General features: G+C 49.2%; 1 protein-coding gene across 3 annotated transcripts; it reads left to right on the top strand.

The window, feature by feature from the left end:
• Positions 1 to 807: 807 nt before the first annotated feature.
• On the top strand, positions 808 to 21,310 carry INPP5E (inositol polyphosphate-5-phosphatase E). 3 transcript variants are annotated; one of them, XM_081967060.1, is made up of 11 exons: positions 808 to 900; positions 3,335 to 4,171; positions 6,266 to 6,389; positions 8,804 to 8,901; positions 9,451 to 9,575; positions 10,373 to 10,492; positions 11,391 to 11,498; positions 12,960 to 13,121; positions 16,499 to 16,614; positions 18,124 to 18,260; positions 19,302 to 21,310. In XM_081967060.1, exons 2-11 carry the CDS (start codon positions 3,429 to 3,431, stop codon positions 19,432 to 19,434), a joined length of 1,866 nt encoding a protein of 621 aa, XP_081823186.1. In that variant the 5' UTR covers positions 808 to 900; positions 3,335 to 3,428; the 3' UTR covers positions 19,435 to 21,310. The 3 variants fall into 3 exon arrangements, with proteins under 3 accessions (XP_081823186.1, XP_081823188.1, XP_081823187.1); XM_081967062.1 differs by having other exon boundaries at positions 823 to 900; positions 3,397 to 4,171; XM_081967061.1 differs by lacking the exon at positions 808 to 900 and adding an exon at positions 2,420 to 2,524.
• The last annotated feature ends 65 nt before the right edge of the window (positions 21,311 to 21,375 follow it).

Here is a 21,375-nt window from a genome sequence, read left to right on the forward strand (position 1 = left end):
CCCTTCCAGCTCATTCGTTCTATTCTGAGTGCTCTTCCTCTCCTCCTTCCTTGCAAATACACAGTCACGGTGTATAAAAGCAGCAGGGGGCCCATAAGCAAAGCCCTGCATGAGGTGAGGATGATGAAGAAATGCCCTCATTTAGCGACCATTTAAAGTTACAACAGCACCGGGGGAGGGGGGGAAGTGACTTATGACCATTTTTCACAGTTGCCACCTTTGTAGTATCCTCATGTGATCAAAATTCAGAGGCTTGGCAACTGGTTCATACTCACGACCATTGCATTGTCCCAAGATCATGTGACCCCCCCCTTTTGCAACCTGACAAGCAAAATCAATGGGGGGGGGAGGGGGGAAACCCCGATTCACTTAGTGACCGGCTGACTTGACTTATCAACAGCAGCGATTCCCTTCATGCCTGTGGCAAGAAAGGTGGGAAAACGGCCTGAATCCTCACTTAACAGAAATGTTGGGCTTCGTTGTGGTCGTAAGTCGAGGAATCCCTGTAAAGATCGGGCGAGGTGGGGGGGGACCCATCCTATGCCAGGATGCCCAACCAGAAGGAAAGGAGCCCCCTCCCCACCCAGGACCCCCCCCCTTTCTGTGTGTGTGTGGTGTGTAACGTGTGGGGGGGAAACCAGTTGTGGCTTCACAGCTGCAGCCTCTCCCCCCCCTCGCCCATCCGGGTTCCGAGGCGGCGGCAGGGAAGAACCGCCCACCGCCGGGCGCCATGGCAACGCGCTGTGGTTGCGGGGCGTCATGGCAACGCGCTGAAGGGGCGGGGCAAGGAAAGCGTGCGTACGCGCGCGCGGGGCGGCCGTTGGTAAGGGGAGGAGCCACGGCCTAGACGACGGCACGGGCCAGGCGCGGCGAGAGGCTGCCGCGCAACGACCCTGCGAGGTAGGCCGCCCGCCCGCCTCCTCCGCGGGAAAGGGGCTGAAGGGGGGTGGCTGGGGGCGCGCGGCCTCCTCACCTTTGGCGGCTCTACATTACTTCGCTTTTTTGGCCTTCGTTTCCCTTCATTTTGAGAGCGTCCCCCCCCTCACAAATGAAGGGAAAGCACCCCAAGCCTCCCCTCAGGAACCCTTTCCGTCCCTGCCGTGGATGATGGGGCCCTTCATCCTGAGGAGGGGGGATTTGTGCGGCTGCTCCCCCCCCCCTTTGAACTTTGGGCGGTGGAGAGAGACCCCTGAAGGATCTTTTTTGGGGGGGGGCTGGATTCGGGGACCCCTTTGCCCTCCCTTCCCAGGCTTTGCTAGCTGCGGGGGAGGGGGGGCTCTCATAAACCTCCCCAGGCTTGTCCCCCCCTCCCCTCCCCCCATTTTCCTGCCCCATTGGTGACCCTCCTGCTGCTGAAGGGGGCCGAGTTCAGGTCTGCCCTTCCCCCTCCCGTCTCTTTCCCTTCCTATAGTCTCCCCCCCCCCCCCCAGTCTTTGGAAGAAGGCAAAAAAGAGAGGGTCACAGGCCGTCCCCGACTTAACGTCCACAATGGAGCCCCAAGTTCCTGTCAACAAGCAGGCCCCTTGTTCAGTGAGCCTGGCCCCGTTTTATGACCTCCCTGGCTATGGTTGGTGAATTGAATTGAGTTAAGCCAGGGGTGTCCAAACTTGGCAACTTTAAGACTTGTGGACTTCAACTCCCAGAATTCTAGGAGTTGAAGTCCACAAGTCTTAAAGTTGCCAAGTTTGGACACCCCTGAGTTAAGCGAATCACTGCAGTTCTTAAATGAGTAACCGGGTTGTTAAGTGAATGAGGCTCCCCCCTTGACTTGGCTTGCCAGAAGGTCGTAAAAGGGAATTGTGTGACCCCCACAGGACGCTGCAACCGTCATAAATAAGAGTCAGTTGCCAAGCTTCTGAATTTTGATTGTGGGACCTTGGGGATGGCTGCAAGGCTCGTAAGTGTCCCTTTTTTCACTGCCGTTGTAACCTCGGAACAGTCACTAAGTGAACTGTTGTAAGTCGAGGACCGCCTGTGTTGCAACTGGGCTGGATTAGGGTCTAAGCAACCCTGCTCTTCCTCCTGAAATCGAGGAGGACAAATTGCAACAATGGGGAACATTATCGGTGGTTGCTGATCTTGAGTCCTGCGTCTTGGAGACGCAATTCATCCTTTCCCTGCAGTTGAGCTGCCATGGAGATCCAAGGGCCAGTCCAGAAAATGCAATAACAGGATTGGAAGGGACCTTGGAGGTCTTCTAGTCCAACCCCTCTGCTCAATCAAGAGACATTATCCAATTTCAGACAAATGGCTGTCCGGTCTCTTCTTAAAATCTGCCAATGACGGAGCGTCCACAACTTCTGGTGGCAAGCTGTTCCACTGGTTGATTGTTCTCGATGTCAGGAAGTTTCTCTTTAATTCCAGGTTGCTGCTCTCCTGGATGAATTCCCTCATCTAAATCCTTTATGAAGAGTATTGGCCCAAACAAGAGCCTTGGGGTACCGCACTGCATACTCCCCTCCACGTGGTTCCATTTAGGACTACACATTGAGTGTGGTTGGTCAGCCACTTACGAATCCATCTGGTAATGATATTGTCTTTTTCTGTCTTATCGAGTAGTAGGTTGTGATCTACTTTATCAAATACTTTACTGAAATCCAAGTAAATTATGTCCACAGCATTTCAGTGGTCTAATTTAGCCGCTTTGTCAAAGAATGCAATAAGATTTGTCTGACATGATGTGGGTTTGACAAACCCATTTTGGCTTCAGGTTATAACTTGGCTTGCTTTTATGTGTTCGCTGATTGATTGCTTGATGATCTTTTCCAGCATTTTCCCAAGTATTCCCATTCTGTAGTTTCCTGGACCCATTCCCCCCCCCCCCTTTTGAAGATGGAAATCATGTCAGCTCTTTTCGAGTCCTCTGTGAGTTCCTCAGTGCTCCGTTACCAATTGCGTATTGGTAACATTTATGGTTGCAATTGTGATTGCAACCATATATGTGTTTTTCCCACTTTGATATCCCTGCCTTGACATCTGATCCTTTGCTGAGCATAAACTAGTTTCTTTTAAAGGCCGTGTATAAACTATTTAAGGGATTTTCATCATCACCTAGTTAATCATGAGGTGAATAGGGTTCTTCCAGATAAATCTACCCTAATAATAATTTCCTACAATTCTGATTTGTTTCATGAACCTCTGATCTTTAAAATGGGAACGACCCAACTAATCCTAGGCACATCAGGGGATCCACCGGGTGGTCTCAAACTTTTGCAATTAAAACAGAAGGCTTGGCTAATCTCGATCATTAACGTTTCCAGGGGCAACACAAAGGGCCACACCAGCTTTTAGGGTTCCTTCCCTGACCATTTTTCCCCCTCATATTCCTCTTCAGGTTTTTCCTCTAAGATGGAAACGTGGCTAGTAAGGAATAGTGGTTCTTTGACTTCTTCCTAGTTGGTGCATCTCATGGATTCTCCTAGCAGACAATGGAGCACCTCTCAAGCAATGGGCCCCAAATCTTGCAGCCAAAGGAGGAGAGCTGCTCTGCAAGGCAAGAGGCAGGCAGCAGTGGGGACCATCTCTCCGAGGACCCCCCAGAAACCAAGCTCCCCTTTTCCAGCGATCCTTTCAGACTGCAGTTAGAAGGATCCCAAGCCCCAGCTGGGCTCAAGTCATTCACGCCAAAGCCTCCCCGTAAACCCAGGCTGCAGCGGACGTCGTCTCTGGACGAACTGATCTGGCAGAGGAGGAGGAGGCCTTTCAGGATGAATCAAGGGAATTCGGCTGATTCCACGGAGGGGGGCTCCTCCGATGGGTCTTTCCAGGGAGAGAGCCCCACCAAGCAGGAAGGCGCCTCCAGCGGCAACCACCACCGCCATCTCCAGCCTCGGCATGACTTGAACCCGGGCTCCGAGGGTCCCCACCTCAGCCAAAGCAGACCCAGCCTTTCAGCTTCACCCCGGAAGTTGTCCAAGGTCTTGGCCTCCCAGCCTCCACCTCCTCTGGAACTTGAGGGCTCCTTTCCTTCTCTGAGGACAACTAATAGGATTGACCCGGATTGCGCGGAGTACAAGTTGGCCTCCCGGGGGGGGCTTCCAAGAGCAGGCAGCAGCTGGAGCGACACGCAGCTTCAGCGCCGGGGAATGGCTTGCGAACACTGCTTGGCCGCCTCCACCAAATCGACCTTCAGCCTGCTGGCCCCCATCCGGGTCACCGACATGAGAAACAGGTCTGTATCTTGGGTCAGGGGGACCATGAGGGTGGCAATCTCCCCCCCCTCCCCCCCCCCCCCGGTTCCAATATGGACATGGCCTTTGCAATTCTTTTAAGACAAATTCTTCTTTGTTTAAGAAAATCTGGATGCAGAAAGGGAAAATTGTGTGTGTGTGTGTGTGTGGGGGGTTCTTAGAAGGATGCTTTAGCAGCAACCTAATCCCCCCCCCAACACACACACACACACTAATGTTGATGGGAAATCCCTGTCAGTTTTGTAGTTTTTAGATGATAAGGTTTTGCTTACTTTTCTTTAGAAAGTTATCTGTCTGCAGAGATAGTGCTGCTTACTTACACACTACTCCGCCCTGCCTTCCCAGCCCAGCTGCTTAGATCCCTGGCATAAAGAGAAGGATCTCTAGCTCAGCTTCAGCCTTGGAGTTGCCAACAGAAGGAGAAGGTAGCCTGTGACGAGGAAGCCCCTGCTGCTGTTTTGCTGGTCCTGTAGAAAGAATGCTGTTTTGTATTCATCAGGAATAGGACACTCTTTTCATCTTGAGAAGGGAGGAATCCATTCTAAAACGACTTGTTACCCCACTGAGCTCTGGGTAGCCTCCCTGTCCAGGAACTCCTGACTGTGGGATGGACTAGCCCGTCCCTCTCTAAAATCGAGGCCAAGTCCTAGAGAGGCTCCTTGATAACAGGAGGGCACCGTATTTCAGTGACTGTTTTGTCCTTCGGGTGCATGCAGCCATCCATGGTTGAGGTAGAAAACCAGCAGAAGTCAGCTGTGCAGGTTAGAGAACCTGTTCATCGTAGAATAATCCTGATTGCATCGCAGTATATCCTTTCTCTCCCCCCACCCCATTCCAGGCTTTGGGAAGGAAAGAGTGGCTAGCCACCCAGCTGTACTTTGCAGGGGTTGGGAGGGCTTTAAAAAGTGCAGCAGGGAGACCCAGCCACCCCTGGTTTAATAGCAGGGAGACAGGACGGCTCTCCGTGTGGCGCAACTTGGTTCTTCTAGCAAAAATTCTTTTCTAGACTTTTCTGGCCCAAATCAAGAGGCTCTCCGTGATCTTTGAAGGCAACACAACTTCACACTTGGGTCTGCAGAGATTCTCAGCCCTCCAGGTCATGCGGGTCCCAACGGTGCTTTTTCTTTCAGGAGACAACTGGACGTTCTTGTTTTTTTCCTTCTGGAGACGTTTCGCTTCTCATCTGAAAAGCTGCTTCCGCTCTTCCATTCCCCACCACCCTGTCAGAGCTGAAGAAGCTTCTTGGGTGAGAAGTGAAACGTCTTCAGAAGGGAAAAACAAGAAAGTCCCGTGCCTCCTGAAAGAAAGAGCTCCTGTGGGATTCACTCTTGGTTTGTTTTTAAGAGCAGTCCTATTCCCCCCACAAGCTTGGTTGCCTTTTTTGCTTTTTGTTAAATCTCAGTATCCTCCCCGCAGGACAGCGCTGTGGGGCGTTGCATGCCAAAACAACTGGATACAGTCGTTCCCCCCCCCCCCATGCCATCACTCTGCCAAACAGCTAATTCCCAACAGCTCATTTATCTTATGCCTAAGGATATTTGCCCATGTAGAGGGAATGTATTACAATTCTCCTCCTCATCTTTTCTGCTTACCTTCTCCTATTGGTATCTTAGGATCATATGATTTTTTGCTTGTATGTACACTGAGACACGGGAGACAAATACCTCGTGTGTCCAATCATGCTTGGCCAATAAAGAACATAAAGGACTTAAGCACTGGAATACTCTTCCCTGCTCATTTGGCAAGGGAAGTTAAATTTGGAGATAAGGATTGTCCCCCACCCCCAGTCACCCTGATTTGAGTATTGTAACTGCTGCCCCTCACTGAACTGAAGAAGACCCCGTCTCCCCACCGCCCCCGCCTTCCCATATCACCCTAATGCCACCGGAGCACTTTCCCACAGCTACCCTGAGACTTTGGAGCTGAGAAAGGCCTGGCTCACCTCCTCCTTTCTTACCCTTTTGGCTTCTGACTCCTGAGTTCAGTCTTAGTTGACTCTCCACAGGTAAATCGAGCCTCTCAACCTTCCCTGTAGATTGTCTGGACGCAACAAAACAGAATATCCTTTTCTACAGAAGCTACTTGGAAGGCAGCCTTCTTGCTAGTGGTGCCCTCCTGGGGCCAGAAGAGCTGAACCGGTATTTTCCTGATCGCAACATTGGCGTCTTTGTAGCCACCTGGAACATGCAGGGCCAGAAGGTGAGGAAGTGAGGGGGTCACGGTCCTTCTCTGACCACCAGGAGTTTTCGTAGGAAAGTCCAGGAGGAAAAAATGAAGGCTCAGCTCAGCTTGGCCTACAGAATTGGCAGGTCGGGCTCACACAAACTTTTCTCCCTGGGAAAGCATTACTGCACACTTGCCCTTCACTCCCTGGTTTACCTGGGTGCAATGCTGTTAAGTATAGGAGTAAATACAAGGGTCCAAAGATTGTTAGAGGTATGTCCAGATGATTGGTACAAGATGACAACTATACTTTTTTCTTATGGACATTGCAGCAACACAGAACTTTGCCACTACATACGTGGTAACCGGGTTAGTGTCCCGGAGGAGAAAGCCTACATAAAAATTGTCTGCCCTCCATGGCAATCTCTCTAATAAGGGGAGAATATGTGCAGACCTCTGTATAGCTCGCAGTGTAATAGAACATGTGAATCATCATCCACTTCTCCTTTACCACATATACAAACCCGTTCTGCTATAGGTGTTCTCTTATACCTGCCTTGGAGGAGTGCTGAAGGAAGAATGTTAAATCTATTCTTTGTTTTGGGAAGATCAGGTCATTTAGTTATCTTGCCGATTCCTACACACCCTGTTTGATTCTGTCCCCTGTGGAGAGGCAACCTATTTAGTTCTTCTTGGAACTCCATGTCCTTCATTCTATTAATTACTGCTTCCTTTGCTTGATCAAAGCCTAGGGCCGTGATGGCGAACCTATGGCATGCGTGCCACAAGTGGCACGAGGGGCCATTTGTCAGGGCACGCGAGGCGCTGCCCTGTCAGCTGAGTTCACCTTTTTAAAAGCTAATTTTCGCCTTCCCCAGGCTCCAGAGGCTTTATAGGAGCCTGGGGAGGGCGAAAAGAGCCCCCCCCGCTCCCCCCCCCGGAGGCTTCAGGGACAGTCCCTGAAGCCTCCGGAGGGCCTCCATGGGGGTCGGGGGAGGCTCTTTTTGCCCTCCCCAGGCTCCTATAAAGCCCCTGGAGCCTGGGGAGGGCAAAAAAAATGTAAAAATGGGGGGGGGTTGCAAGTTGCATTATGGGTGCAGCACGCCTGCACTCGACCCCCCTGCGCTCCCCCCACTTGTGGCACGCGAGCCAAAAAAGGTTCGCCATCACTGGCCTAGGGGCATTAAGAATAACGGTGAGAGCCCATAAGAGCCCAGTTTGTGATCAATTGCCTGTTTCCAGGGGGAGGGGAAATTGTCAGTCAACACTAGTGTGGACAGTCCCTCTGGAAAGAAATGCATTTTAAGCCAATGAATGATCATCTTCCAGGCTCTGACCTGAATTTGAGGCATGCCTGTCTCAATTCTTAACTGGGCATTTGGAGTTTCATTGGGTGCAGCTAAGATGGCTCGCAGGAATTTGGTTTGTATGGTTTCTAGCAAGTCTTTCTTTGCAAGGATCCCTATTGTGCCCCGTAAAGAATTTGTGCCAATGTTTTGGCCTCAAAAAGTTTTAAGGCTGCAGGTGCTAACTGACCTCCACCTGTATAAAAGAAATGTTTAATTGCATTTGAGGACCTATTGGCTACTTGCAATGTGTGATCCAGGTGTGCCTTCTGTGTCCCTTGTGAGTGGAAAACCACCCCAAGGTATCTAAATGTTCTAACCTGTTCCAAACTGGGTCCTTTCTATTTTCCAGGAGTATTGGCTTGGTCTTTTAGCAAAAACTAAAATTATTGATTTATCAAAGTTAAGGACCGGCTTGTTTTGCCTGCAATAGCCGAGTGCTGCCCTAATTGCAGTCCTCTTCAGTCCTACAGCAAGTGGTTCTAATTTTGCATGTCAAGGGCATATTTTAATGCAAACGATTTGGAAGCATGTTCTGTGAGGAGATGTGCAGCCTGTCGGGACAAAGCAGCAGTCTTGGATCCATAAATCCACTTGCAGCTCCTCCATTCCCAGACACGGAGTCTTTTCTAATCCCTTTCAGTTTTTCTTCCACCAACCATTTTCTTTTCTGGGAAAGGTAATAAAAGAGTGGAAAGAAGCAGGTGGGTCAGTCCAGCTTCCTAGAGGTGATCTGTGGGTGAGAAAAAGAAAAGGGAGTCTCTCCTGGTGGGATTCTTTGGTTTTTGCCACTTTACAAATGGGACTTGAGGTTCTCCCTGTTAGAATGCTTTGTACCTGAAACAAGTATTTGTTTGTGCATCATTTCACAAGTCGTGCAAAGGGTAGCAGGAGAAGCAGAGTCTCCTTAATCCTCCAAATAACGTGGACTACGTAATTTGTCCATTTTCTGCATTCCGACCCAGGTGAACAGAAAAAGTGTTTGCATCCTGCAGGCAGAAAAAATGGATTGGACCCCCTGCGTGATTTCTTGTTGGCAGCTAGAGCCCTCCAGTCGGCCTGTGGGGAACCTCTACAATTGGAAAGGTCATTTCTTTCTTGCAGGAGCTCCCAGAGGTGCTGGATGACTTCCTGTTGCCGTCTGAGCCCGATTATGCGCAGGACATGTATGTGATAGGGATCCAAGAAGGCTGTCCAGATAGGTATGGAAACAGAAGCACCTTTGTAGCTGAGGGATCCTTCCTTCCTTCCTTCCTTCCTTCCTTCCTTCCTTCCTTCCTTCCTTCCTCCTTTCATGTATCCATCCTTCCTTCCTTTATCTTCCTTCCTTCCTCTTTCCTCCTGAGTATCCCCACACTACAAGTAGGGCCACTACCCTTGCATGGGGTAAGGCTGTGGCAAGCCCCCTTTCCCCTTCTGCAACGAGGCAGAACTTTGGGCGAAGGCTGCCAGGGCTCCATTGGCAATCTTAGTCCCGTCTTCTCCTTCCCTCTTCACTTCAGCGGGCGTGACCAGAGGCCAGCATTCGGGAGAAGAGTGCGGGTGGGCCCTTCCCTGCCAGGGATTGGGAGCCAAGCGGAGGGTCCCAAGCACACGGAGCGAGTGTGAATGATGAGCGCTTCCGGGTGATCCCGTGTCCTCTGAATCAGCCTGACTGGCCCCAGAAGTCCTTTCTGAGTTTGGATTGGGCCTGCTGACCTCCGAGCTGCTCCAGGACCGAGTGGCCAATTGGCTTTGCTTTCTTTCTGCAGGCGAGAGTGGGAGATTCGCCTGCAGGCCACCCTGGGCCCCCAGTACGTCATGTCTTACGCAGCTGCTCACGGGGTCCTTTACCTGGCCTTCTTCCTGCGAAGGGACCTCATCTGGTTTTGCTCAGGTAGGCCCGGCCAGCCACGAATCCTGTGCGGCCTTTTCAGTTGCTTCCACTCACCAGACAGCCTTGTTTTTATTTGGTGGGAAGCCCTTCATTAAATTGCAGCATTTTGCACCCCAGGGACATTATATTGCCAAAAGTATTTGCTCACCTGCCTTCACTCGCGTATGAACTTACAGTATTTAACCTGTGATGCTGCCTTCCCGACTGAATTGCTGTTCGTATTTGTTTCCCCTTTGGATTCATTGTTGAGTCACTGGCATGGCATTAGTGCCCATGATGTGGCTAGATATTTCCTTAGTCTACTCCATGCTTCATTCGTTTTTATTACCCTACAGATGCATATCCGTTATAACGTGACTTCTCCAAATTAATGACTTTTTTCATTATCCTTTGTGCCAATTAGAGTTAGTCTGGATTTTATCAGACTGATTTTCATTTATCTGTTCTGTATTAATATGAATATTGGGTAGAGAATTTGTAACAGCATCCATTAGACATTGGTCGGCAGAGATCTGAAGCATGTGGCATGTCCATGTGGGAAGGCATGGGGCAGGCAGAGGTTGAGGGGAGCAGGTGGTCCTGCAAATAGCTCGGTTCTTTGGTATCTAAAGCTTTAAAGGCAACAACCAGGAAACTTCAATTGCACCTGAACATCTATTGGGAGCCACTATAAGTCCATATGCGAGTAAAGGCAGGTGAGCGAATACTTTGGGCAATATAGTGTATTCAGGAGAAGTTCTATCCCCTTCTGGTCTGAGCCCTCCTTGACAGGCCGTGCCGCTTCTCTCTTCCCACAGAGGTGGAATATGCCACAGTGACCACGCGCATCGTGTCCCAGTTCAAGACCAAGGGTGCGCTGGGAATTTGCTTCACGTTCTTCGGCACGTCCTTCCTTTTCATCACTTCCCATTTTACCTGTGAGTACCTGCCCAAGTTCCGCTTGCGTCTCCCTTGGAGTCAGAGTAGGTGTTTATTCCCCAAAGCTCTGTAAACAGGTACGCCAGTCGAACGATTTGCTTTATGCTCTGGTCCCAGTTGAATGCAAGTAAGGTAAGCTATGGGGAGTCATTGCAGAAAGTTAGGAAGCTGAGCCTTCAAAGGAATGGACAGCATGAGACATTCTTCCCCCTTGATAGTCCCAAGGCTGGGCATCCTCTGGGCATCCTCTCTGCCTTTTTGGAGTCCACAATCATGCAGCAGATTAGGGGACTGGAGGCTCAAACATAGGATGAAGGGTTGCAGGAACTGGACATGGCTGGTCTAGGGAAGAGAAGGACCAGGGGAGGCAGGGTAGCAATCTTCCAGTACTTGAGGGGCTGCCCCAGAGAGGAGGAAGGGGGTCAAGCTATTCTCCAAGGCACCCGAAGGCCAGACAAGGAACAATGGACGGAAACTGAACAAGGAGAGATTCAACCTGGAAATAAAGATCATTTTTCTCACAGTGAGAACTATTTTTTTGAACTATTACCATCTGGCAGACGGTACAGGACAATAAAAACAAAGACAAATAGGCTGAAAAACAGCTTCTACCCCAGAGCAGTAATTATATTGAATTCTACTCTGTAGTGCAATATTAATTGCAATATCAGGGGTTTTAATTCACTTGTATAGAATGTAAAGGATGTGTTTTTGTTTTTATAGTTTTCTTATGTATAATGTACACTGAAGTTGGCATTTAATTTCATTGTACGAGGTGCAGTGACAAAGTAAACTTAACTAAAGTGGATTCCAGTGAAAGCTGCTGTGTTGAGTCGTCCCCCCCCCAAAAAAAAACCCAAACCCCAACCTGCCCTAAGTAGCCTTTTTTTCTTTCAGCTGGAGACGGCAAAGTCAGTGAGAGGGTCCTGGATTACCACAAAACCATCCAGGGTCTTTCGCTGCCCAGAAATATCCCCGATACCAACCCCTATCGATCTAGTTCCTGTGAGTAACTTGGCACTTGGAAAATGCTGCTTTCCCTCTGTGTTTGTCATACATGGATGTCACTTTCTCTTTCAAATAAGTAACCGCCATCACGATGACCCCGAAAGAAAGTTTGTGTTCTGGAAAGCCACTGATTTGGCCTGGGCACAAAATTACGGGTCCCAGCGATTAAAATCGGATTTTAGAGGGAACAGCCAACGTTTCCCAATTTGGGCAATTTTGAGATGGGCGGGCTTTATTTAGTGATTTATTAAGTGATGGCAGTTTTTTGCCCATGCCATCACTCTGCTAAACAAAACTAATTCCCACCGCACTCTGTCAAACTATTTATTAAATACGACTATGCTTCTTTTCATCCTATTCCATATTGCCTATCTCTTTTTTTTTACTTATGACTATAACTTTGTTGCTTGTATCTTTACGATTTATATTGTTTATTTAGTTTCCTAGTATGATTTACGTTGATTTGTGCTTATTTAGTATCCTATGACTATCGTTAAGTGTTGTGTCTTGTGATTTATGATGAATGTATTTTTATGATGACTAGGATCGTGGTTTATCACTTATACCTTTTATGCACACCTATGCACCAGACACATTCCTCGTGTGTTCCAGTCTCACACTTGGCCAGTAAATAATTCTATATTAACCCCAGAATTCCCCAACCAGCAAGGGAACAGCTAAGAATTCTGGGAATTGAAATCCATGCATTTCAAAGTTGCTGAGATTAGCAACCAGGGCACGCAGATAAAAGTCCCCGTGTTTCAAAAACTGTAATGAAGTCGCACAGAAATTCAGAATTTAGATAGTCCTCAACTTGCAACCGTCTGTTTAGTGCAGGGGTGTCCAAACTTGGCAATTTTAAGACTTGTGGACTTCAACTCTCAGAATTCCCCAGCCAGCGCTGGCTGGGGAATTCTGGGAGTTGAAGTCCACAAGTCTTAAAGTTGCCAAGTTTGGACACCCCTGGTTTAGTGACTGTCTGAACTTACAGCAGCACTGAAAAAAGCGACTTATGGCCGTTGCAACATCCCCATGGTTATGTTAGCAGAATTCGGACCCTTAGCAACTGACAGGTCTTTAGGATGGTTGAGGGTCCTAGGGTCACTTCTGTGCCCTTCGGACAAGGAAAGCCAATGGGGGAAGCCACATCCACACACGGTAATCATGTTGCTGACTTAACAGCTGCGGGGATTCACGTAACCACTGTGGCAAAAATGGTCGTAAAATCACACAAAAGTCAAAAACTGGTTTATCAACGGAAACATTGGGCTCAAATGTGGTCCTAAACCGAGGAGCGGTTTTAGTTTCGGTTGCCCTGTTGGCAACCTTTGAAGGGGGTGAAATGTCACCCTCAAGGTGCCCAGGAATTGGGTGCAGGTAGTTGGGGGAGAAGGCTTTGCCTTGCTGCCGTGGGCTCTCCTCCACCCTCTTCCCCCTCCTTCGCTTGCTCTTCTGCAGCGGACGTCACCAGCCGCTTCGACCACGTCTTCTGGTTCGGAGACTTCAACTTCCGCCTGAGTGAGGACCGGGAGGTGATAGAGCAGATCCTCAACCATGGCCAGGACCTGGACGTCTCGGTGCTGCTACAGCACGACCAGCTGCTGAAGGAAATGCAGACTGGTGAGGAGCCCCTTCCCATTTCCCATGTGCTTCTGCTGGAGCCAGCCTCTTCCCCCCCACCCCACCCCTGCCCCAAATGTCTTGATCCGTGCAATAAGAATTACGAAGCCCCAAACTGCAGCTGGGTGCCAATTGTGCCCCTCCCTGCAGTCTCAGCACCGCAGGTTTGCCTCCACCCCTCTCAAGAAGGCAGTGGCCCCTTTGATGCTCCACAGCTCCTGCTTGGTGTCCGAGTGCAATTTAGAGGGCTGCTTTTGACCTCTGGAGCCCCGATGACCTGCAGAACAGAATTAACTCAGCCACCTCAGCTGTCCTGGAAGATGCCCTGGGTGGAATCTCTTTTCCATGAAGGGTGATGAGGTCCAGAGCAGTTTCTTTCAGTAGGAGGACCTCTTGGGGGTCAAGCTTGTTCCCTCCCTTTTGGGAAGGTGCTAAAGAAAGAGCTCTCCCAAGGAGCATTGGTCAGGTGGTCAGGATTTCTTATGGGGTTTTCTGTCTTTAAGGGATTACTATTTATTTACGGATAGATAGGTTAGGTAGGTAGGTAGATGAGAGAGAGAGAGAGAGAGAGAGAGAGAGAGAGGAGAGAGAGAGAGAGAGAGATGATAGATAGATGATAGATAGATGATAGATAGATGATAGATAGATAGATGATAGATAGATAGATAGATAGATAGATAGATAGATGATAGATAGATGATAGATAGATGATAGATAGATAGATAGATAGATAGATAGATAGATAGATAGATGATAGATAGATGATAGATAGATAATAGACAGACAGATAATAGACAGAGATAGATAGATAGATAGATAGATAGATAGATAGATAGATAGATAGATAGATAGATAGACACAGACAGATAATAGATAGATAGACAGACAGACAGACACACACACACGTATTGTTTTTGCATATCGGAAAATCTATATCTTGTTAATCCCCGTGCATTCTAGTTCATGACAGCCATATAGAAGCATAGGACTGGAAGGGCCCTCGGAGATCTTCTAGTCCAATCCCCTGCCCATAGCAGAAGACTTTATGACCATCTTGGACAAATGGTTCTCCAAACTTTTCTTGAAACCCTCCAGTGATGGAGCAGCCATAAATCCTGGAAGGGAGCCATTCCACTGATTTTATTCTCACTGCCAGGAAGCTGCTCCTTAGTTCCTGGTTGTCTGCCTCTTTTATGAGCTTCCCACCCAGGCTTCTTACCCTACCCGCGGGAGCTCTGGCGAGTAAGCCAACCCCCTTCTCTCCATGGCAGCTGCCCGTGTACCAGAAGGCAGGTGTCCTGTCGCCCCTGATTCTTCTCTCTTCTTCTCTTCTACTAGATGTACCCATTTCCCTGAACTGTTCCTCCTACGATGTATCCTGTAGACCCCTCAACATCTTTGTTGCTCTTCTCTGCTGCTCTGTCTGAAGACTCCGCATCTTTTTTTAAAAATTGTGATGACCAGAATTGGAGGCAGCGTTCCCAAGTGTGGCCTCACTAATAAATAAGCAGCCCTATCACGCCTCGTGATTTTGGTGCTATCCCTCTAACGATGCAGCCAAGGATTGCATTGGCTTTTTTTGGCGGGGGCAACACACGGCTGTCTCATGCTTCAATTGAGATACCCAGATTCTTTGCACAGTCACTACTGTTCCCCTGGGTGCCACCTATGGATTTGATTTTTTTTCCTGCCTAGTCCTCACCACTGAACTGCATCTTGTCAACTAGGGGGCTCAAATCTGTTAAGCTCCATCTGAATCTCATGTCTATCTGGAAGATAGCTATTAGCTATTCCCCTTATCTTAGCATCTGCACATTTGTTGAATTCTCTCCCCCCCCCCCCCCCATCTAGCTCACTGATTAAGAGATTGTAGAGAAGAGCAACGAAGACGATTAGAACTGGGAATGTGTAGAGTCTTAACATTTAACAAAGAGAAGAGGTGACATGGTGGCAGTCTTTCATTATTTGATAGGCTGTCCCAAGGAAGAAGGGGCCAACCTATTCTCCAAAGCACCTGAGGGCAAGACAAGAAGTAACAGATGGAAGCTTAACAAAGATCGATCCGATCTAGAATTAAGGAGAATTTCCTGAAAGTGAGAACAATTAATCAGTGGGACAACTTCCCTCCAGAAGTTATAGGTGCTTCATCACTGGATATTTTAAGAAGAGATTGGACAGCCATTTGTCTGGGATGGTGTTAAGGACTCTTGCTTGAGCAGAGGGTTGGACTAGATGACCTCCAAGGTTCCTTCAACTGTTATTCTGTGTTCTGTATGTTATACCCCACTATGATTAAGTACCCACGGAGCCTTTGCTGGCTAAAAGCCAGACCCATTCCTTGCAACATTAAGCTTGTCTACAGGGAGTCCTTCACTTACAGGTGGGAAGTGGAAGCCGGAAGGAAAAGTCGCAAGTCTCAGGCCTGATACCTCACTTAATCTGTCAGAAATGGTGTAGGGTCTCCTGCTTGGGTGGGGGGTTGGACTAGATTGTCAAGGGGTTTTTTCCACCCTGAATTAATGAGGTGAAGATCTTGGCATTCCTTATAGCATACTTCCAAAGATAAGCAAAATAAAACGCGAAGCATGTTCTAATAAAAAACACTTTAATATAAAATAAAATAAAATACAAAAACTTGCTAACTCAATTAACTACATTTTTGGCAGAGTTATGTGCCTGTGCCCTCTTGGCAGGCGAACGGAAGATCAGAAGGGAAGTAAAGAATGTGTGACGTATTATGAGGCATGCGCATTAATCATTGTCAGATAAGAAACAGTTCAGTCTACTGTATAACTCAGAATATAAGCACAAGTTGGCAAACCAATTAACGCAGTGACACAGATGACCTACAAGGTCCCTTCCAGCTCTGTTAATCTGTTAATTACCATAGTGATTTGCTTAAATACCTTAGTAAAAGTCATAAAATTGGGTGCATCCAGGTGGTACCTCACATAATGACTACCCCATTTAATGACAAATGGTTCTAGTCCCTATTGTCATACATTGAGACTTTGCCTCTGGCTCATTTCCAGGGTTCTTTTTGGGTGGTGGTGGTGGTTATTAATCAGTTGATTACACCCACGTCTGATTTAGCCACAGCCTGACAGCGGAGACCTGTCAGAAGAGGACTGGGGTGATGGTGGAGTTGGGGGTGGGGAGGGAGGGGCCTTCCAACCCAGCACCACTTTGGCTCCCTGACTCCATCTGCCTGGGAGGCTTTTTACCTTGATCCTTTCGCCCGAGATTGTGGTTCCGGCATCCTGTTTGCCAGCTCACTGCAGCCCCCTGGCGTGCAATGGCAGGGCGTCTCGGGGCCTCCTTTATGCTGGGATTTTAGGGTCCAGTCCTTTGACTTACCTGGTCTGCTCTTTGCACAGGTTCTCTATTTCAGGGGTTCCAAGAGGCCCCCATCTTTTTCCGTCCTTCCTACAAGTTTGACGTTGGGCAGGACACCTATGACACAACCTCCAAGCAGAGGACGCCTTCCTATACGGTAAGGGTTTGGGGGAGAGGGTGGCAGCAAGAAAACAGGCCTCCCCCCCCCCCCAAGGAGCTCCTCCAGCAGAAAAGGGCAACCAGAAGCCCACCCTTCTGCCCCCGATTCCCACAGGCAGGCTAGCTTCCCCCCCCCCCCCCCCCGCCTGCTGCTCAGCCGGTTAGCAAGCTGGCTAAGAGTAGAGTAGGACGAGGAGGGAGATGGAATCTGAGGGTCCTCCTGATGTGGGTCTACTCCGTTAAACATACCTTTCCCCCAAGCCTCAGCTCCACTCGGGTACCAAAAGGTTCTGGGATGGACGAGAAGCCTTCAGCTATGCCCTCCCCCGCCCCCCAAATCTGCTTTGAGAGAAGAGAAGGTCCTGCCTCCGAAGGCTGTGTGCACCCCAGGGAGAGAGTGAGAGTGGAGGTCCCTCCCCCTCCCCTCAACCCCTACATATACAGCACCCTTTGGCCCAAAAAGCTTGCCTGCGCTGGCCCAGATGAAGAAGTCATGTAAACGAAGTCATGTAAACGAAGTTATGCAAGAGCTGATTTGGTCTAGTGGGGAAAGGCACTGGGCGAGAAAGTGAGAAACCCGTGAGTTTGCTTCAATTTTCATGCCACTCATCTCCCCTGTAAAGTGACTCTAGTCCTGCTGCCTGCATTGCGCCAAGAGAAGAGCATGGACACATTCCTGAAGCCACCAGAGGCCTTGTCTTATTGTGCCTCTTCAAACCTCAGAGTTCTTCCCTTGAGCATTGCCCTCGTCTTTTCATGCGGTTCCTTCCCTCCTTTGTTCTAGAAAAGGAAGCTTCCCATCTCTTTGCCTGCCTGAAGCTTGCACAATCCTCTGTTCCAGGGGCAGGGAAGAAGCATGGCAAATTAAGCTCACTTTGCTTAAAAACAGTAACGGAGGATCTCAAAAGCTCTTTCCCCAAAGTCACATCCACGGCAGCTCGAGGGGTCAGGGTTCCCAAAAACAACCCCAACGAAAGAAGACTCCGAGGCTTGAGTTTCCTCAGAGTTCCACTTTATTGGAGATGTCATGTTGGTACATCTGGGAAAACCCAAATCTGAGAGCTTCCAGGGTTTCCCACCCAGTTGAAAATTCCCCCAACACCCACAAGCCCATCACATGGTCCAATCCTTCACTGCCACGAGGAAAGATTCCTCTCATCCACATCCGTCCAGGTGCAGGGACAAAGTGACCTTGACTTTCTGGGAAAGAATATTGCTATGGCTACACATCACCCGTACTCTGTATAATCCCCCCTCCCATTTTCCCACCCTAGAAAGTGTGGCAGGCCTGAAATGCAGAAAGGAAACGCTGGCTTCCACGTCTGACACGAGGGTCTGCAGAGGCCACGGCTGTGTTCTCCTACCCGTGCAGGGATCTCCGCCCTCACACCTCCTGGAAGGCCTCTGCGCCAGAGATCTCAGGGAGATCTCTTTGCCCAGGAGCAAGAGGGCCTTTCTACTTAGGTTGGCCAGGGGAGCTCCGCTAATCGTCCGATCTCTTTTCCAGGACCGGGTCATCTTTCGAAGCCGCCACCAGAATGAAATCCACGCTGTCAAGTACTCAGCCTGCTTTGGAATCAGGACGTCCGACCACCGCCCCGTGTATGGCTTGTTCCGTGTCAAAGTGAGACCCGGCAGGGACAAGTGAGTACGACTCCTCCTCCTCGAGGGGCAGCAGGTGCCTTTTGAAAAGGCCCCGTCCTCCCACTCAGGCCTGCGTTGCAACACTTCGGTCCGAGTTGCGACTTGGAGTGGGATGGCAAAGCTATGGCATGCATGGCACAGGTGGCACACACAGCCTCCTCTCTGGGCACACCAGCTGTTGCCTCAGCCCAGCTCCACTGCGCACGTGTGCGCACCTCCCACTGGCCAGCTGGTTTTCGGGTCTATGCCATGCATGCGCGGGGGTTGGGACACACATGGGATGTGTGCTTGCACACGCACTGGGGGGGGGGCGATCACTTTGCATTTTAGGGGGCCCCGTGGCCCGTTTTGGCTTCCAGGCTGGTGCAAGCAGCCTTCCAGGCCCAGAACGGCACAGGGGGGCATTGCATTCTGGGTGCAGGTGATTTTGGCACATTTGGTGCCCAAAAGGTTAGCCATCCCTGAAGGCCCTCAGGGCTGGGATCAGGAGCCAAGGAGGGTTGAGGCTTTGGCTCTGCATTGGGATAAAACTACCGGTCAGAAGGCAGAGAGGCCTCGGCCACCCCATACCTGGACTCTCCCGCTGGACTGCCCTTCGTCCTTAACAACTGGGGCTCAAGGGACGGATATGAAACCCACCATTTTATGCAGTGAGGGTGGGTCTGCTAACCTCTACCTAAGCTACCTGTATTTGTAGCTCTTCTTCGCTATTCAGAATCTCACGGAGTAGCCCAAGCTAGAAAGGTCTCATACGATCTTGTGGTCATTTCTTTTTTAAGACACATTTTTATTTTGGCATCTGTGCCATTGCACAGCAAGCCACATTCCGTGGAAAGGCTACCAACCCAATTAAGGGGAGGGGTGGGTAGGGAGAAACTGGCCACTTTAACCCATTGCCGCTGGGGCTTCCAGGCCGTGCAAAGATGAAGGGAGGCAAAATCAGGATGCCTCTTGGAATGGGTCCCCCAGATTGTAACACAATATGGTAGGTGTGTTTAAATTTTCACCGGCTGGCGTGTGCTTTGTCCCGTTCACCCACAGCATCCCACTGGCTGCAGGCCTATTTGACCGAGAACTTTACCTGATTGGCATAAAGAGACGGATCAAGAGGCAACTTCAGAAGAAACAAGCTCTGAAAAACCAGAAGTCCAGCACCGTCTGTTCTGTTTCCTGACCAAATGCCGCACCGAGAACTTCTGGGCCGAGTGGAAGGGCTTGTGGGCCAGGTCTCCTTCAGCGCATTCTCTGAAACCAGGCTGGGAGGGGCTTCCGCAGGGCCCCGAAAGCAAAGGGCTCTTTAAGGCTGGGCAGCCAAGGGATCAAGAGTTACCAAGCATGTAGCTTCTTCCTGCTCGACAGGCCATTGTTCCTGTATCCTCCTGCTTGAGGAGGGTCCTGGAATAAACTGCAGGGTGTTGGCATTTACACCATCCACAAGCATTTCTTAGGTTTGGAAGACACTCCTGAGAATCCTTGGGAACAAAGGAACACATTCTCTAAGCTTTGTTTTGTTAGCTGCAGCTGAATTAAGAGTCTAATTTGGTCCCACAAGCCAACATTTTTTCCTAAGAATTCTAGAAAGGTCCCTGAAATGCCAGGCGGGCAAGGGAAGACTCAGAAGGCACCAGCATGGGAGTTTATAGGGTGGGTTTCTTACCTTCAATCAAGACAAGCCAGCTTCCACAAACTACATTTTTTTTAAAAAAAATCCATTAACTTAAGAAATAGTGAAAGCCAATTTCCCTCAACACACAGCCTTGACTGACTGCAAAAAAATCAGTATTTTCAATAGCAAAGGCCAATTTTTAGCCGATGCCAACGGTTGCTAAGTAGCTAGAAATGTTTTCCCCTCCATCATTTTCCTGGATTGTGTTTCGGTTCGTAATTCCTTGAAATAAAAGGATGATCCAGAACTTTTAAAATGTGTCCCAAGTGTGCTTTGATCTCTGTAGTGCTGATATACTTGTATTCCTACCTGGAGCTAATTTAAATCGTCATCAATGGAAGTCCAGTATTTTCAACATGCAATACACGTTTCCCCTTTAGGAGACATAATTAAGCATTAATTGTAAGATTCAGAATGCATGTGTATAACATACACGCTTGTAGAGCTGGATTGTGGCAAAGGGCTGTATCCCAGAGGAGTCTCCAACCTTGGCAACTTTAAGACTTGTGGACTTCAACTCCCAGAGTTCCTCAGCCAGCTTTGCTGGGAGTTGAAGTCCACAAGTCTTAAAGCTGGAGACCCCTACCCCAGAGTATTCTTCCAGCCTGCAATGTGGCAACTCCATGAAGGAAATCTGGGTTCAATTCCTTACCAAGCAAACCCCAGTGGAAGTAGCGCTTCACAGAAAAGTCCACCTATAGCAAATGCGCCCAAGATCCCACCCTACCATCCCTTTTGCTCCCCATGGGATGAGCCATCAGCCGCCCTGCTGGAGAGGACAAGGAGGCTGGCAAAGAATCCCTCCAGGGAAGAGGAACAGGAAGATAACTGGGCATTTATTTAGCTGAGGCTTCGGGGAGTTTTCAGTCCTCTCCTGCCTCTGCAATCGGACCAGAGTCCTTTCATCTCAACAGAAATTCCTTGTTGCGTCGGGAAAAGAGGATTTTGTCAGCGAGGAGGCTCTGTCTCCCTGCATAAACGGGCTGGGTGAAAAACATTAAATGGTACAATGAACTGGACCAATAACTCAATACCACATACGTGGTTCTAGAGCATTCTTGGTACTTCTCAAAGATGGCTCAAATTACCAATAGCCTCTGAAAAGTCAGCTATAACCTGAATTAGAACTAACGGCCTCCATTCAGCCTCTGCAGTCACCACAATTTGGGCATTTGGCAACTGGCTCTCCTACACAACCAGTTGTAGCATTAAGGTCACAAATGTGATGGGTGACTTTTTTTTTTCTTTCAACCAGTTTCTGGGAAAAATAACCGGTTAAGCTGGATTCACACTTACGACTGCGGTGACTTGAGTGACTATCGGTGTAAAGATATTTGTGAAGTCAGATCCGGTCTCATGAAAATTTGCATCGGCCAACTCAACATGGCTCACTTCACCACAGCCAATTTGCGCAAGGCAGCTCATTAATGTCAGAGAAATGATGGGATA

Source organism: Natrix helvetica (genome assembly GCF_964273705.1).
Source record: "Natrix helvetica genome assembly, chromosome: 15".
Classification (NCBI taxonomy): Eukaryota; Metazoa; Chordata; class Lepidosauria; order Squamata; family Natricidae; genus Natrix; species Natrix helvetica.

Excerpts from the sequence above, each read along its gene's own strand:
- INPP5E (XM_081967060.1), top strand. The coding sequence starts at position 3,429 with ATGGAGCACCTCTCAAGCAATGGGCCCCAAATCTTGCAGCCAAAGGAG. Across the intron at positions 11,499-12,959 it reads CCCCTATCGATCTAGTTCCT|CGGACGTCACCAGCCGCTTC; the intron begins GTGAGTAACTTG and ends GCTCTTCTGCAG. Across the intron at positions 18,261-19,301 it reads GTGAGACCCGGCAGGGACAA|CATCCCACTGGCTGCAGGCC; the intron begins GTGAGTACGACT and ends GTTCACCCACAG.